Source organism: Crocodylus siamensis, chromosome 10, assembly GCF_052110815.1.
Source record: "Crocodylus siamensis isolate JL-2025a chromosome 10, ASM5211081v1, whole genome shotgun sequence".
Taxonomy (NCBI): domain Eukaryota; kingdom Metazoa; phylum Chordata; order Crocodylia; family Crocodylidae; genus Crocodylus; species Crocodylus siamensis.
In genome coordinates, this window is record NC_143404.1 from 72,681,520 (window position 1) to 72,697,022 (window position 15,503).

General features: G+C 40.8%; 1 protein-coding gene across 2 annotated transcripts in view; it reads right to left on the minus strand.

Moving 5' to 3' along the window:
• RPRD1B (regulation of nuclear pre-mRNA domain containing 1B) overlaps positions 1 to 15,503 on the minus strand; it is a 48,852-nt gene that overhangs the window by 32,835 nt on the left and 514 nt on the right. For both annotated transcript variants that reach the window (XM_090020841.1, XM_090020840.1), the window contains exons 2-6: positions 13,912 to 14,041; positions 12,163 to 12,296; positions 4,990 to 5,102; positions 1,446 to 1,572; positions 102 to 277 (exon numbers count right to left, since the gene is read on the minus strand). In XM_090020841.1, coding sequence (XP_089876967.1) covers positions 102 to 277; positions 1,446 to 1,572; positions 4,990 to 5,102; positions 12,163 to 12,296; positions 13,912 to 14,041 — 680 coding nt within the window. The remainder of the gene's footprint in view (positions 1 to 101; positions 278 to 1,445; positions 1,573 to 4,989; positions 5,103 to 12,162; positions 12,297 to 13,911; positions 14,042 to 15,503) is intronic.

Sequence of the window (15,503 nt, forward strand, 5' to 3'; positions counted from 1 at the left end):
GTGCTAGAACCAAATGCTCACTTAAAAACCTCTTAGCTTGAAGTCAAGCACGAGTTTGGTGACAGGGTAAAGTGTCTAGCATTGCTCAGAGCAGTACTCACTTCTAGCTTTTTCTCTTTCTCTGTCAATACATCCTTCTGGTTCTGCGTGTATTCAATCAGCATGCGTGCCAGCTGGCGCCGATCTTCCAGCTCTGCTGCCAGTCGCCCATTGTATTCTGCTAGTAACAAACATGCTTCATCCACAGTCTTCGAAAGACGTTCTGCTGCCTCTTTGTCTAGGTGCAAAGGTGGTAAATAGTTTACATGACTCCGTTAAAACGCTTTTATTCAGTGACAGAAAGGGGCTGATTCACCAACTGCATGCACAATCATCACTCATTCATAAGTGTTTACCAGGTTTTGTAAAGAAATAGGGTCCTAATCAAGAAACATTTCAGAGGTACCTGCAAATGGCTAGGACTCTACAGAACCTGAGGATGAAGGAACATTTTAACAGAAAATAGTTAATATTTTTCCCTTTTGCAAATCTGGCAACAGAAGAGCCTGTATGATCTGTTAAATTACGTCAAAATATTAACTTGCATCTACAGAATTTAGTTTCCTACATCATGGGGTACTGGCATTTATGCAAGATGTGCACTGTTTCATGCATTTTTGATCTATAAATATTCATCAATATGCTGAATACAAGCTTGCCTATAAATGCACACCTGTCCTTCCCACAACTGGACAGAGTGGGCACATCTACATGTGCAATTAATGCTTTTTGACTTTACTGCACAATATATCTATCTCCATATGAAGGTAGTAAATTTACTGCACAGTAGGCTAATTTACTGAGCAGTCAGTGCCTGCATGTGTAGTGCAGCCAGGGACTCCACATTCTCAAGAGCCGATAAGCTATACTTCGCAAAGAAGTCTAAATTAAAATTAGAAATACTTACAAGAACAAGAATCAAATCAGTTCTGTCTGCATGTCCTCCCAGTTTCTTATGACAACATTTTCAAACATGGTTGCATAAAGTCAAGCACCTATATAAAATGATCAGGTTTCCAGAAGTGCTGAGCTTCTGTTCCTGTTGCAAAGGGAGCTGTGGGTGCTCAGTACCTCTGAAAAAAATCAGGCCACTTATTAAAATACCCAAATATGCATAATTAAGATGCTCAACTTTAGGGAACCAAGTATGAAAGTTCTGGCTCTTGTTTCTTTACAGTATTGCAAAATGAGTCTGCTAAAAGCTATTTGAGAGACAGCAATTAAAGGCTCTTGGAAATACATAGCGTGCTTTGGGCCAAGGGAATGGATCGGAGACTTGCACCTTTCCTTTCAATTACATGCCAGAAGATTTTACCTGTAAACTGTCAGGAAATTTAAGACTAACACCCCAAAAGCATATGAAATGTATCCAGCCAGTACTTGATGGTTACTGCACTCTCTCTTACCTGTAATCTTCTCCAGTAGCGACACATCTTGAACTTCCTGTGGCAATGAAGCAATTTTCTGCCGTACTGTTGCATCTCCTGATGCTGCATTTTCCAGATCCTGAAGGGCTTTGATCAAGTCCTCAGTCTGCAGGATAGAAAGATAAAACACAGAACAATAAGCTGCTTTTAAATGGAGCACCAAATAACTGCACTGCAGCCAAGTTTTAAATATTACTAGTGCTATGCAATTTGCTTTAGATGCTGTCATGGCATTATGTGCTGAAATTATTTACCTTTTATGAAGTGCTCTTCACTGTCCTACTTCCTTTTTTTCCCCTTAATGCTGCAATAACTTACTGTGCAGCACTTCACTAAACTCTAAAATAGCCCAGATATATTGACCTTCATATAAACACACTCAAATCATCTTAATTGGGACACCACAGTGGATGGTCCCTCATCCAATTAAAACCATTTAAGACAAAACCGGAAGAATTAACACTATACTATTAAAAAAATAGAATTCTTCTATGCATGTCACCTCTGGATATGGTTTTATTTCTTTTAAACACAGTATTCTTCCTTTAAGGATTGTTCCTTTATCCTGCCTTGACTGAGAAGCAAGCTTCCAGGAATCTTTTTATTCAACTGTGTATGCACAGCTTGAGACAATGTGGACAGGGCAGTTTTTAATCGAATCTCTGGGATCTGTAGGCCACATCTGCTTTTAAGACACTTTTGGAATTTCATACCTAACACCTGGCTAAGCACCGCTTAGTCACTTGGCACCAGCTAAACGCTGACTTTATGGAGCACTCTCTCCTGACTGAGCAGCTGCCATTACCATTCCCCTCTGGCTAAACTGGTTCTTCGAGAGTCTATCATAATTAAGTGGACTACATTGTATTCCATCAATCCCACTCTGCCAGTTTCATTTAGTTCTTTGCAACTTCCAGCAAAAGACACATCCACAGAAAAAAGGTCATTAGTGCAATCAAATGTAAACCCAAGGTGTTCCCACTAGCCTAGCAAGAAAAGGAATCTGGGAGAGAGAAGCATTAAAAAGAGTTCAAAGAGGGAGAAAGACAGACTGGCAGGAAGAATACAAACATATGCAGTGAGGAGGCTTACCTTGCATATAGGTATAGTGCCTAATCAACCTAATTCCTTCTATGGCAGGGTAACCATCCTTATGGAAGGGGGACAGAAAAGAGCTGGGGCAGTTATAGAAGTGGGTGAGACAGATGACACTTCTCTTTCACACCGTTTTCGGTGATGTTTTCATAAGTACACTCGGATAGCAGGGTCCAGATGAGACTACTATCAATGGTGGATAAGTAACTGTCCGAATAACAATACCTGAAGAATAGTAATCAATGGTTTGAAGTCAGAATGGGAGGAGGTAATTAAGTGGGCTTCCTCAAGGGGGCTGTGCTGGGTCCAGTACTGGTCAATATACTTGTTAATGGACTTGAGTATATATTCATGAAATCTGTGGATGACACCAAGTAAGTGGGTTAAGTGGCAACTTGGAGGACAGGATTAGGATTCAAGAGGACCTTGGAAATAAAATAGGATGAAATCCAACAAGGACACAGGCAAAACACTACTCTTCAGAAGCATCTATCAAATGTCTAAATGAAAAATGGGAAACAACCAGGCTGCCGATCTGCAGGGAAGGCTGTTGAGGTTATAGTGCCTTGCAAATTGAATAAAATACTGTTACGACAAGGCTATTAACAAAAGCATTATAAGCCAACTTACAGGAAGTCATTTGTCCACACTTGAGCCCTGCTGAAACCTGATCTGGAGTAAAGCGTCCATTTTTGCTCACCACACTAAGCATGTGGACATTTTAGGCACTTTGAGTGGGGAGGAGGGATCCTGCTGCTGCTCCAAAGCACACAGCAGCTGTCAGCAGCTGTTAGGTCTGCAGGTTCCTGTCTTGCAAGTTAGCTAAATCGCCCTAACACTGACCCAAATGAAGTGAGGTTAAAATGGGAGCATTTTTGCTACATATGTATTGCCACATAAATCACTAGATGTAACACTCACATTGACACAGTTTGTATCTGTATCCTTTGATATTGATACACTTGTTACTTCTGTTGATACCTCAAAAAATTAGACAAATTGGACAGACTCAGAGGAGACCAACACACATGAAAAGAAGTCTAGAAAATATGACCTATGAAAAAAGGTTAGAAGAACAGGGATTATTTCGTTTAGAGAAGAGAAGGCTGAGGGAGGAATCTGATAACTACACAAAAAGGGTGTTAAAAGAGGATGGCAATCAATTGTGCTTTAAAATCCACAGGAAACAGGGCAAGAAGCAACAGGCTTAAACTGCAGCAGGGGAGATTAAGACTGGATAATGGAAAGAGCTTTTGACTTGGAGGATGGTTAAGCACTAGAACCGATTACACAGAGGTTATGGAATCTGTCCCTGGAAGTTTAAGAGCAGGTTAGTCAAATATTTGTCTGGAACAGCTGAAACAGAATTATCTCCGCCTGCAGCAGGGGGTGAACTAGATAACCTCCTCAGATGCCTGCCAGCCCTAGTTTTTTTTTATTCTTCTTCTTCCAACAACACCAACGTTTAATCTCTAGTCTAAATTAGATGGGGTTTTATTGAGGTATATACACAAAATTTCCATTCAAAGTGTATAGATTTCTGAAGGGGAAAAAACCCGCTCCCTTTCAATGCTTCATATGACTTGAAGGGTTAAAAGACATCCATGATTTCTAGTAACTGACAAGTAAAGCAGGTATTATCGAGACACACAAAAGCTATAAGGTACCTAGAGGTGCCAGTTCTTATTTTCTTAGCTCATGCCAATTTCTGAACAGACACTATCCATTTGGCAGATGCTTTACTAAACTTTCAACGCTTTCAAATAATCATAGCTTTAATACATGGCCAATTTGTAGCCTTTAAGGAGGAGGGTTTTGCTCACGTTTATTCCGTGCCATTCTCTTCCCATCACTAAACACCAGTGACCCAGTCTCTCAAATGAAGGTGAGAGTCTTCTAAAGCGACCTTAACATTCATCTTCTTACAAACCCACGTGACACTGAGCTTTGACAAACACAGGGTACACAAAACTACCTCTTAGCTTTTCTTGTTGAGCTAAATTCTCCCCAAAATCTAGAGTGAACGTTCTTAAGTCAAAATACACCACTTCAGAGTTCACAAGCCACTGGCTCTTTTTTTTTTTTTTTTTAAAATACATTCCTTTAATTAGTCTCTTATTTTGTTTTACTGGCAGTATCATAAGGATCTTGGCTGAACCAAGAGGTCTGCCCAAGGTTCGACTTCAAGCTTTAAAAATATTAAATATTAAAAAGCCTTTCACACCTGGATGCCGTACTGCCTTCTGTCCACCCAAGAAGACTTGACCTAATGGTTTTAGGACAGGAAATTTATTCAATTCCACAATGACTTCCCAAGCCTTAATTGAACATCTCTCTTAACTAGATTGTACTTGTTAATGGCTCCACCTTGTGGATGCATCTTTGCAGAGGTCACTTTCATAATTCATCGTCAGCCTTCCAGACATACCAGCAATGGCCCAGCAGTGGGGTCCTGGGGTGAGTAGCTCCCAGGGTAATCATCATCTTCTTCCTCTTGGATCTGCTGAAATGTCCGCTTCAGAGACTTCTTCTCCTCTGTAACTGAAGACCCGCATAAAAGTGTCAATGTAAGACCTTCAAGTTGGCCATCACACCTGCATACTTAAACAAAACCTCTTTCTACATTTTCAACAAATGACACCGTCACAGCTTCTAAAATCCACCTACAATTTCATTTTCTTTAGAACACCCATTGCTTTGAGGATCCATCACTTTGAGGATGGTCAAAAGCATTTGAGTAAAAGGAAGACTGCTTTAGTCTGCATGGATGTCATGGCGGGTACATGCGCCATGCACACAGAAACGCAATGTTGCTGCCAGCAGCACTCATGGCTGTGCATGCCTTCCTTCACCAGTACACATCATTCAGGAAGGGACTCTGCATCAGCAGGGAAAGGTGACAGCCATAGGAATGCGTGTACCAAAAAGTACCCCTCAGTTTGCCTTTTTTTCTCTATATGTTCATCCACACAAGGGATGCCCATGATGACTTGCTCAGCAATGCTACTTCCAACTTCCTTATTAAGCATGTCAAATTGAGCATCTGATTTAACTGTCCCAAAAAAGGTCACGACTCAAACGTATGAGCTACACTCCAAGAAGAAGCCCTACAAGTCTCAGACTCCCCTAAAGTAAGCAACTGATTCTGTCTAAGCATTAGCAGAGCATGCTTTGCCTCAAGAGGGAAGAGGTAATTTATTTAACGAGCAGGAAATCTTAATGCAGTCAGTAACCCATTTAAAAAATGTCTTTGAGAGGAAAAAGCCTGCCCTTTAGACTTATCACCAAAAGCCACAAAGAGCCTCAATGGTTTACAAAATGGCTTTGTTCTGGGAAGATAAAAGAACAGAGCCTTAAGAACATGTAGTGTGTGTGGAGTCTAGCCTCCCCAGGAGAGTCATGAAGTTTAGCAAAACTACTGTTAAGCATATATATTGATTTACGTGAAAACCCCAAACCATTTTTTTAAAAACCAAAAGATGCAGCCTGAGAAAAAATTCTTCAGTGGCAGGCTTTCCACAGCCCTTTCTTCACAAAAAAAGGTCTGAATTCCAGCCACCTTGCAAGCCAAGGTCCTGGCTACGAAAAAATGCTGTTTGACCAGAGACACAGTTATCTACATGCTGCTGGATGGGAGGAAAAAGCTGCATAAAAACAAACCTGCAGGAGACAGGCAATAAGCAGGTAGAGCAGCCAGAGGAGCTCTAACAGAGCTCATCAAGAGTCCAGAGTGTTTTGAAGACACTAAGCAGCCCAAGACAAATGGAAAGCTAAGTTCAAGGGTTAGGTCTTGGTTCTATAAAATGATATCAGAGGGGTTGAGAAGCAGTAGAGGTGCTTGGATGAAGGCATCAGGATGGATTGCAGAAATAACGCAGCCATGAAGAAGTTGTCATTCCTTGAGCTGTCCTGACTTATCTTTTCAGGAATTAGTGGAAGGGGAGACAAGGGATAAGACTGGTTCTTCTCCAAGGTCAGAAATGCTTCTGCCACAGATGCTGGACTTACTCCACCCCCAGAGCAGGACTATTTGCACCAGGTCTATGAAGGGAACTCCCCATTTTAGCAACCCTAAAACCGTAACTAAAGAATGAAAGTATATCTGGGGATTTGGTTTCTCGGAATTCTAGGATTGTAAGTATACTATGAGAAATAATAGTAATGATTCAAATTTAACCTTTAGTTGTAATTGTAGCTGTTTTTGTAATACTAATTCTTATAGCATTGTTTGGGAAGGAAGTGCATTTGGAGCATTGTTTCTAATATATGTAGTTACTGTGTTTTTAATGTTTGTGGTTTTTCTTAAAGCTAAGCAGCGTTATATACGTAGTAAGGAGTTTTAATAAACATATTAAAGGAGTAAAAATCGTGATCATTGTGAGAATGAACACCTCTCCCCACCAGCATACTAATTTGAACCAATATATCATGTGGGACTTCTCTCTATCCTGTAAACCTATACGAGACAGTCTATGAAGGGAACTCCCCATTTCAGAAACTCTTAACCTAGAACAGAATCCTATCTCCTACTAATAAGTGATGGACCTTTCCTCTTAGCTGATCTGCTGCACACCACATTAGACCTAGATGTGCATTGCCTTCAAATGCAAGGGGCAGGGGACCCTCCTTTGTCTCTTTATACACTACATAAATCCTGATGGACACTACCACAGCTGAGATATAGCGGCCCAGAGAGGCAGGAGTCTTTTGCAGGCCAGCTGAGTTCTAGTACATGTATGTGCAAAAGGCTCTGCAGAACACGAAGAGATCCCAAACATGCTCGCAGCCCCACATGGATGCATCAGTCAGAGTCTTTGAAAGTGGCAATGGATGAAACAGTACTCTAGCAGGTGTACTGAGGATCTGTCCACAAAAGCAGAGATGACCAGTACCCCATCTCTAGTCTGTTCAGCCATTCTTAACTGCACCTGAGGAAATCAGAGGTATAAGTACGCACATAGTCACTCAAATATGAGCTACTATGGAAACCAGAAGATTGCAGCAGATACTTCATCAAGTCTTAGACATGGTCAAATGAATGAAATAACATGACTCACTGAGGAAAATCCTATTTTTTTGCCAACCTTGAGTCCAGCATGGCTCCTACAAATCCTGTGGGTTGTGCAAAAGCAAACACAAGTCTGGGAAATGGTTGTTGTACTACACGAACATCCCTGGCAGCTTTCCGCAATGCGTGACTTCAGCTCAGTCATTGTAGAGATGGGAATGTACTTTGAGGTCTTCTCCCCTTTGGAGAGCGGCTCTGACAGTTGGGCTTTCAGAAAGTAACCTCAGAGCTGTGAAAGGGCAAGCAGTAGGACTCTAAATGAAACTCTAAATGAACAGCAAAGCCCATTGACCAGGAAAAGCAAATATGAACAGATGTGGAAGGAAAGGCCCTACGCGTAGACAACTAACCAGTAACAGAATGATTTCTCAGGAAAAGTTTGCCATCCAAAACTCAGAGCAAGGGAGACATTTCTTGAGAAATCTGAAAACTAGATTTTTCTGTTTGCTCTTCTTTGGGATGAGGGAGTGCAGGAATGAAGGCCTTACTAAAGAAATTGGAAGACTCTTCCTCCACTACCCCAGAGGACAGGTGACAACCAGTACCCTTCCTCTGGGCCAGCAGCAAGGACTGAGACAGGTGCCATGTCCCATCTGGAGATTGCTACTCTCAACGTATGCCCCTGCTTAGGCCTGAACCATCAATTGGCTGAAGAGCACCGACTAGAAGGTTCAAAGTGCTTCAAGGTAGCAGGTTTTCCACAGGCCAGAGGGTCTCTTCACCCCAAAAGAGCACCAGTAGAAACAGCCTGCTTCTGAGATCTACTCACAGATGCTTAGTTTCTGTCAAAAGTGTCTGCAGGGGACATCACAGTTCTTTTGTGCCCTTCAAGATGGGTTACAAATAGCATACGTATTTGGGTCAGGAGGCTCATTCTGCTCAGCAAGCAGCAGTAGAGGAATTTGTATGAGGACCAGTCAGAGGGATAGCTGTTGCACAGGCAGGATTTGAAGCTTGGAAACCTGTTCTCTGCCATCAGACCTTAGCCTTGGTTTTGAAGAAACATTTAGAGAAAGTAAGAAGGGAAAATATTGTTTGTTTTTTTAAAGCCATTAGGTTTAAATGAAAATGTAAGACCACAGTCAATCAAACTATAATCCACAAGCAAGAAAACGCCAGGGATTTATCAGTGGAAGAGAAGGAACAGAGCTGCAGTTACAGGTGCTCTGTCCTTCACATGTGCTGTCGAGGACAGAGGAACACAGTGCACATGCATAGCCCCAGTGAGAAATGCTTGCTAAGAGGAGCCAGACTTGCATGTTCAGAATGCATGCAGACTGATAGAGACTGGGAGTTTTAACCGTGGCTCAGTTAGAGAAGAATCACTTTTATATTGTGCTGAGAATAAATACAAACTCCTTAAACACAGAGTGCCAAATTTCAAAGCGCTATAGTAAAAATCTACTGGCCGTGGCCATGCACCATCGACTTCAACAATGTGTTTGAAGCCCCTTCATCAGTGGGAAAAGTTTGTGGGAGTTGATACATCATTCAAATTGACTGATGTATTAGATGCCTTATGGTATAATACAAGGGTGATACAAATTAAACATAGATGTCCAAATACATTTGTTTGTAGATAAAGAAAAATATATTGTTCAAGTTCCCCCAAGAAAACTTAAAAGGTCTCCAAAATGAAAAGCTGCCCTTAACTCATAGGAGATGAAACCTATGAAATAAATCTGTTTGGGAGAGAGAAGACTTCAGAACCCTCCTCTCCTCATGCATTAGTCTCCTTAACTCACACATTATACTTTTTACAATGATATGTATCCAACATGATTTAAGTTTATTAGAAATTAATTCCTATTCTTTCACAAGGAAGTTTGAAGGGAAGAAGAGGGAGTCACATCAGTTCAGCATCAGTGCACAATGGAAACTAGTATTTCAACGAGTCAGAGTGCTGAACACGGAAATTTTTCCTTTTCCTTGTGTGTTACCACATCGGGTAAAGTCTCACAACTTGGTAAGCACTCTGGAATTTATTCAGAACCATCCTGTTCGGCCAACAGCCTCTATCCAACCAGGCTCTAACCGTGACTGGCTTTTCACAGCACTGCATTAAATAGTCACAGGATTCTTTTCATTGACCTGCTGCACTGGCTAAGAACAAAAATTATCATCATCGCAGCATCAAATGGTCCCAGGAGTTTCAGAAACTTTCCTTTAATGGAGCCACCTTCTACCACATTGAATACACTTATACTATAAATTCCAACCTATTACATCCATGGTAGTTTATAAACCCAGAAACTGTTAACGTCACAGGTTTTTAGGAATGCTAATATTACACGTACAGTTTCTATAGCCACAATCAATCTTGTCCTTGAAAAGCCTCAAAAATAAACCAAGCAAGAAGTTTGCTATATTCCTTTATGATCCATTCAATCTTTGACCTGGCTGCCAATTTTCATGAAGGCATTTGTGATGTAGATAAGTGCCCAGTAAGAGTTGGAGAAAAGCCAATTTATAAATCGCACGGCTGCAGAAATTCTGCCACAGTAAAGCTGGTGTCAGTTGCTACTAACCCAAGCAAAAAATGAACCGGCAAAACCAAAAACAGAAAATCTCCATGTTCTAGAACAATCTCCTGAGCTTCAAATAAAAACTGCACAACATGACAAAGGAAAAAAAAGTAACAATTTTTACACTTCTGAGAAACTTTGAACCAGGCTTTTCTAATTAAAACACTGCAGTGTTTTTCAATTACTTGGATGAAAACTCGGCTTCCAGAATTTTGGATATGTACAACGAAGCTCTTAAAATATTATTCCATTAATATCTACAAAGTCCCGTTACAGTTAGAAAGATCAAGTAAATATGAATACTATTTTAAGTTCAGCACACATCAATACTACATTTAGTGTGGCAAAATATCAGACATGCTGGCTTTTAGAACAAATGCAATGCCATTTTAGTTGGATTTAAAACAACAGTGACGTCCATCCAGGGTTGCAAGCGGGGTAACAAATGGTTAGCCATAAAACGTATACCACAGCAGCACTGGCTCATTTGAACAGGAGCCTAGCCAGGCAACCCCTTTGTAACCGTTCACCATTTTAAGAAACCTACCCTAACAGGTATCTTTTGCAATGTGTCCAGGACACCACCCTTCAGGCTATTTTGGATCAAGTGCCAGTCTCAGAGGACTCTGGCTAAGGCCTCTTCACTAATGAGAGGGATTCAGCTTGGCTGTCTTTGCTGACCTTAATTGGGAAGGCTCTGCTGCTGGGAAAGTGGTTTTGCCTCAGGAAAGTCATTTATAGAACTGTAGCACATTAAAAAAGCCTATTGCCAGGGGCACACAGAGCTGGCAAAGAAACAGAAATAGGGTTTAATGGAAATCTGACGATACACCCTTAATACTACTTTCTGAATCTTACACAGAGTTTATGTTAAAAAGGACAATCGCATATGCTGTTGGAGCTAGGTCATCATCACCTTCTTACTGATTCTGTCTAAAGAGGTCACGTTAGAAGAGAGGGATTACATCAGGCACAGATGTGTGTACAAGAAACTGTTTCTTAAGCAAAACTGACTGGGAGACAATTTGACAAAGGTACCCATGACATACTAGACTGGTTTTCACTGAATTAGGAAGGAAGAAGTGCATTGCACCCAGGACTGAGCCAAACTTCCTATAGCAAATATGGTCCCCAACAAGGTAACTGGATAAAACTTGATCAAAGAAGATGCTGTTTGTTCTGTCTTCTAAGGAGCTACTATGGGTCAAGGGAGACTCTCGAATGCAACCTTTGCTGCACAGTGGACTGAAAGCTCTTTTTCCACTGGAAACCATTTGTGTCCAACCTCCTTCCTTGAAAACTGACTAAACAACAACTATCCAGTTCTTCTGATATGAAAGAGAAGTTGAGACTCGAGGGTCCACTACAGCAGTGGAACTGAAAAGAACGACAGACTCAATGCCCTGCATCACTTTCCAACATGGTTTATTACCATACCATTTCTGTCCGCCAAAAGCCATTTTTAAATCCTGGTGAATTGTAATGATGATGCACAATGAAATGAATCCAAATGCTACAGCTCAAACCATGGCAGATAAACCACCTCATCAGGTACACACCTGTTAACTATCAGAGCACTTTAGAGCTCTACCTGTTATCACATTATCTGCAAGGCTGGATCATAACTGCAACTGCCCCTCTCTTCAGGGAGTACAAAGACCCCGAATTCATCCTGCAGCTGGTAATACCATAACAAAAATGGTTCCTTAACACCAACACAGACCGATCCAGAGCGTGTCCATTTGCACTGAAGAGCTAGAAATGACTGGATGTAAGCCCCTAACAGAGTCAAGAGTGTCTAAGCTAAAGTAAATCTGTCATCGCTATGGATCGAGAAGCTTAAAGCCATCTTGGTGACTCCAACACCAGGCCCAACTATTGCACTAATTCTCAAAGCTCACAATGTCTTAGCTGGCTTGTGTATCAAGAGTCGCACTAGGAAATGGCAAGTAGTTAACCTTTCAAATTAGGCTTCTCTGTCATTTAAAAAAAAAAATTATGCTTTTACCTTTGGTTTGAGGGCTATTTGAGTCCTCCATAGAAAGTTTCAGCTGCTGTATGAACTCACCGCCATACACACTCCTTTCTTGCCAGATGTTAAGCAATCGTTCTAAGGGCTTTTTGCAGCCCTCATCTGCCTCTCTGTTCAAAAATTAAAGAACAGTTAAAACCTGGATAAAAAGCACAAGCACATTTTAGAAAGCCATCTTGCAAATTAGAAGTTGCACTCATCACAGGATATGTGAGCTTAGGGACAGATTTTCTTGTCCTGTTTGGTGTAATCTATACAACATAAAGAGATTCCCTTAAGGTGGGATCAAATTATATAAGAGTACTCTACTCTATTTTCCCAGATTAAACACAGGCTTGTGAAGGGGAAAACCCCAGTATCTTTTTGGTGTTGTAAAAGCAACTATGAAAACCCACAGATTTTTTAGCAGCTTATAATGCTCAATTTTCGCAATTCAATCAATGACATCTTAGTTAAAAAGGAAATTATTATGGTCATTAGGCATTCAGATGAGAATTTACTTATTAAATGTCACCTAAACGATCAAGACTTCCTAGTAATATAAAAGAGATAGTACTAAAAGTTACTTCATTATCCAAAACACAGTCACTACATTCACTTTAATTCCCTTGTGCACCATAAACTGCTTGGTTCAGACTAAGCTCTTCTCCAAATAGTATCGTAACAGGTCTTAAGTAGCTGGTGCTCCATCCTGTGACAGCTAATGTTTTTATTTCACCTCTTCCTACTCCTACACCTCCCCACATACAAAGCTGCCCATTCCCCCCAGTGATCCATCACATGACAATTGTTATAAAGCTAGCAAAGCCTAAAGATAATTTGACTCCAAAATCTTTGATCACCTACAAACACATTTAAAAAAAAAAATAAAGTTCAAACAAAAGCAAGCACAACACGTGCAAGAACTGCTGCTAACCCACTGACCAGGTAACATTAAAAAAAAAGAAAGTTTACATACAATTTTCTGTTGGGAATAACCAAGACAGTAACATTTCATTCCTATATATAAACTGCCGAAATTAGCCAGTCCTTGAATTTGCTTAGATTTATTAGCTTAAATATGAAGAGTTTTTAAACCACATTTTGTCTAAAAACCAAATACTACCACTCGATTAACAGCATAGAAGCAGCAAGCTGTAACGGGAGCTAAATGTGTTCATATTAATACAGTGATGAACATGAATGATTTTGAGACTCCTGCTGGAAAAATTTGAGTCTGGCAAATTGACCAGAGACATAATAGTAAGGAAAACAGAGGTCTGTTTCCAACTTTTCCACTGAGGGGTAGAATCACATAATTAGTGACTCACTCTCCTAGAGGCTTATCTGCTTTAGACAAGTCACTTAACCACTTGATTTTACCACCTTTAAAAGTGGGATAATTTCCCTCTCTAAACAGAGCTGTGAGATTTCTGGATGATAACTGCAAAATATTTAAAGTACAAAGGAACTGACTGCAAAGAAAAGTTGTCACTACACAATTACATTATAGAATGGAACCAGCCTCCCACAATGTCTCTCATGACTCCTAAGAGCAAGCATAATTAATAGTTTCTATACAGGCAGAGTCAGAGCTGAGTGCCTAGTAAAGACAGGCTAACTGTTCCAGGCACAACCCCCTACAACTGAAAAGCACTTTAATTCAAAACTTGTGGAAAAGATGGGCTGGGAGGGAAGGGGACTGGGGAAAAGGAAGAGGAATGAATTAACGATCAACCAACATACCTGGCAACATGAGAAAAAGCGTCCACAAGAACCGATTCAAATTCCCTAGTGAATTCAGGACCCTTCCTCTTACTGTTCTGGATGACATCATTTGCTAAATATAGGAACGTAAGCTTCCTACTTGATTTTGCTGGGAAAGGATAGAAGACAAAATTTACTTGTACTTATTTTTCATTTCATGTTTTATTATTTTACCAGAAGGCAACTGTACATTTCCCAAAATTGTTCACACTTCTAGACTAAGTGGCAAGACATTTTCCCCATTTCAATCTTGCCAGAGTTGTAAAAGTAGCTAATGCTTTGAGTCACATAGTTGTTCAGCGATGTATTAAAAAAACAAACAAAATGGTCCTGATAATATTGCTATATACTAAGGCATCTTTCAACTCCAGATCTCAGACTACTGCACGCACATTAAGTCTTGAAAACACATATATGGATTAAAATGGAAATAAGACAATGCAACTTAATGCAAAACAACAGACACTATGTGTTAACTAAGTTTGTTGAAATAGTGGTTTTTAGTTTTCCACAAATCTGTGTAAATTAACATCTACCCTGGAATGGAACAGCTTGAAACTGGGATCTTGTATTTAAAAGAACTGCCTCCATCCCAAAAACTCAATAGATGCAACCAATTAGCAATGAGTTTTTTTAAATGGTCTACGTTCAGTGTTTCCATCCTGTACCATAAATCAATGCCAGTAGACCTCACACTGCCCCGGGCAGAACCTCCAGGAGAATCTTTTTTAGAACAGGTTTAAAACTATACTATTGCAACGTAATGGCTAAATCTTCACACACACAACAGTCAGGAAATTCAGTTACCGTTTCCCTGGCAAGTCTAACTGGGTTTCTTCAGAAACACAACCTTGCTATTTACCACAACAACAGATGCTTTAGGTAACGCTGGGTTAGAAAACTCCAACATTTGATTTCCCGGCAGCTGAATGCAGGATGCAAAACTATTACATTTCTGCAGATTTTAAGCATCCTCTTTTAAAAGTGTTACTAGCAATTCCAAATAGGAACACATACAGCACCGCGCATGGGCTGGTTGGGCAGCAAGCATCAGAGGGAAAGCAACAAGCACTCGCCCAGTTTCGGGGGCCACGAGCAACAGCGGTGAAGCGCCCGTTCTCGTCAGTGCAGGACACTGGAGCGCACTGGTGTCTCCAGCATGAAGAGTATGAAAGAGTATGAAAGATGCAAGTATGATCATATATATATATATTCCCCCCCTATAGCCCATGCTGCTGTTTTTACTCTGCCCATGTCCCCGGGCCTCGGAGGCCAGGAATGACCTGGAATAGTAGCGCAACTCCAAAACCCACAGGCGTGTCCCTCACACGCTCATGCTAATGCATGCTTCAGGGGGTCTATTTTACCACAGTTACACCAAGCAGGTCCTATTCTTCCCCAATTTTCATTTAACCAGCAACAAGTTTGGGTCATCTGGTGCTCGGTTACATTTTCAACTGGAAGCCCTGTTGCAGGTAGTGACGAGCTGGTTAAGCCAGGAGACGCCAAGGAAGCCGGACACAAGTTTCCTAAACCCTAAATGAAGCATTTCTCTGCGGAGTGGCCAGGAG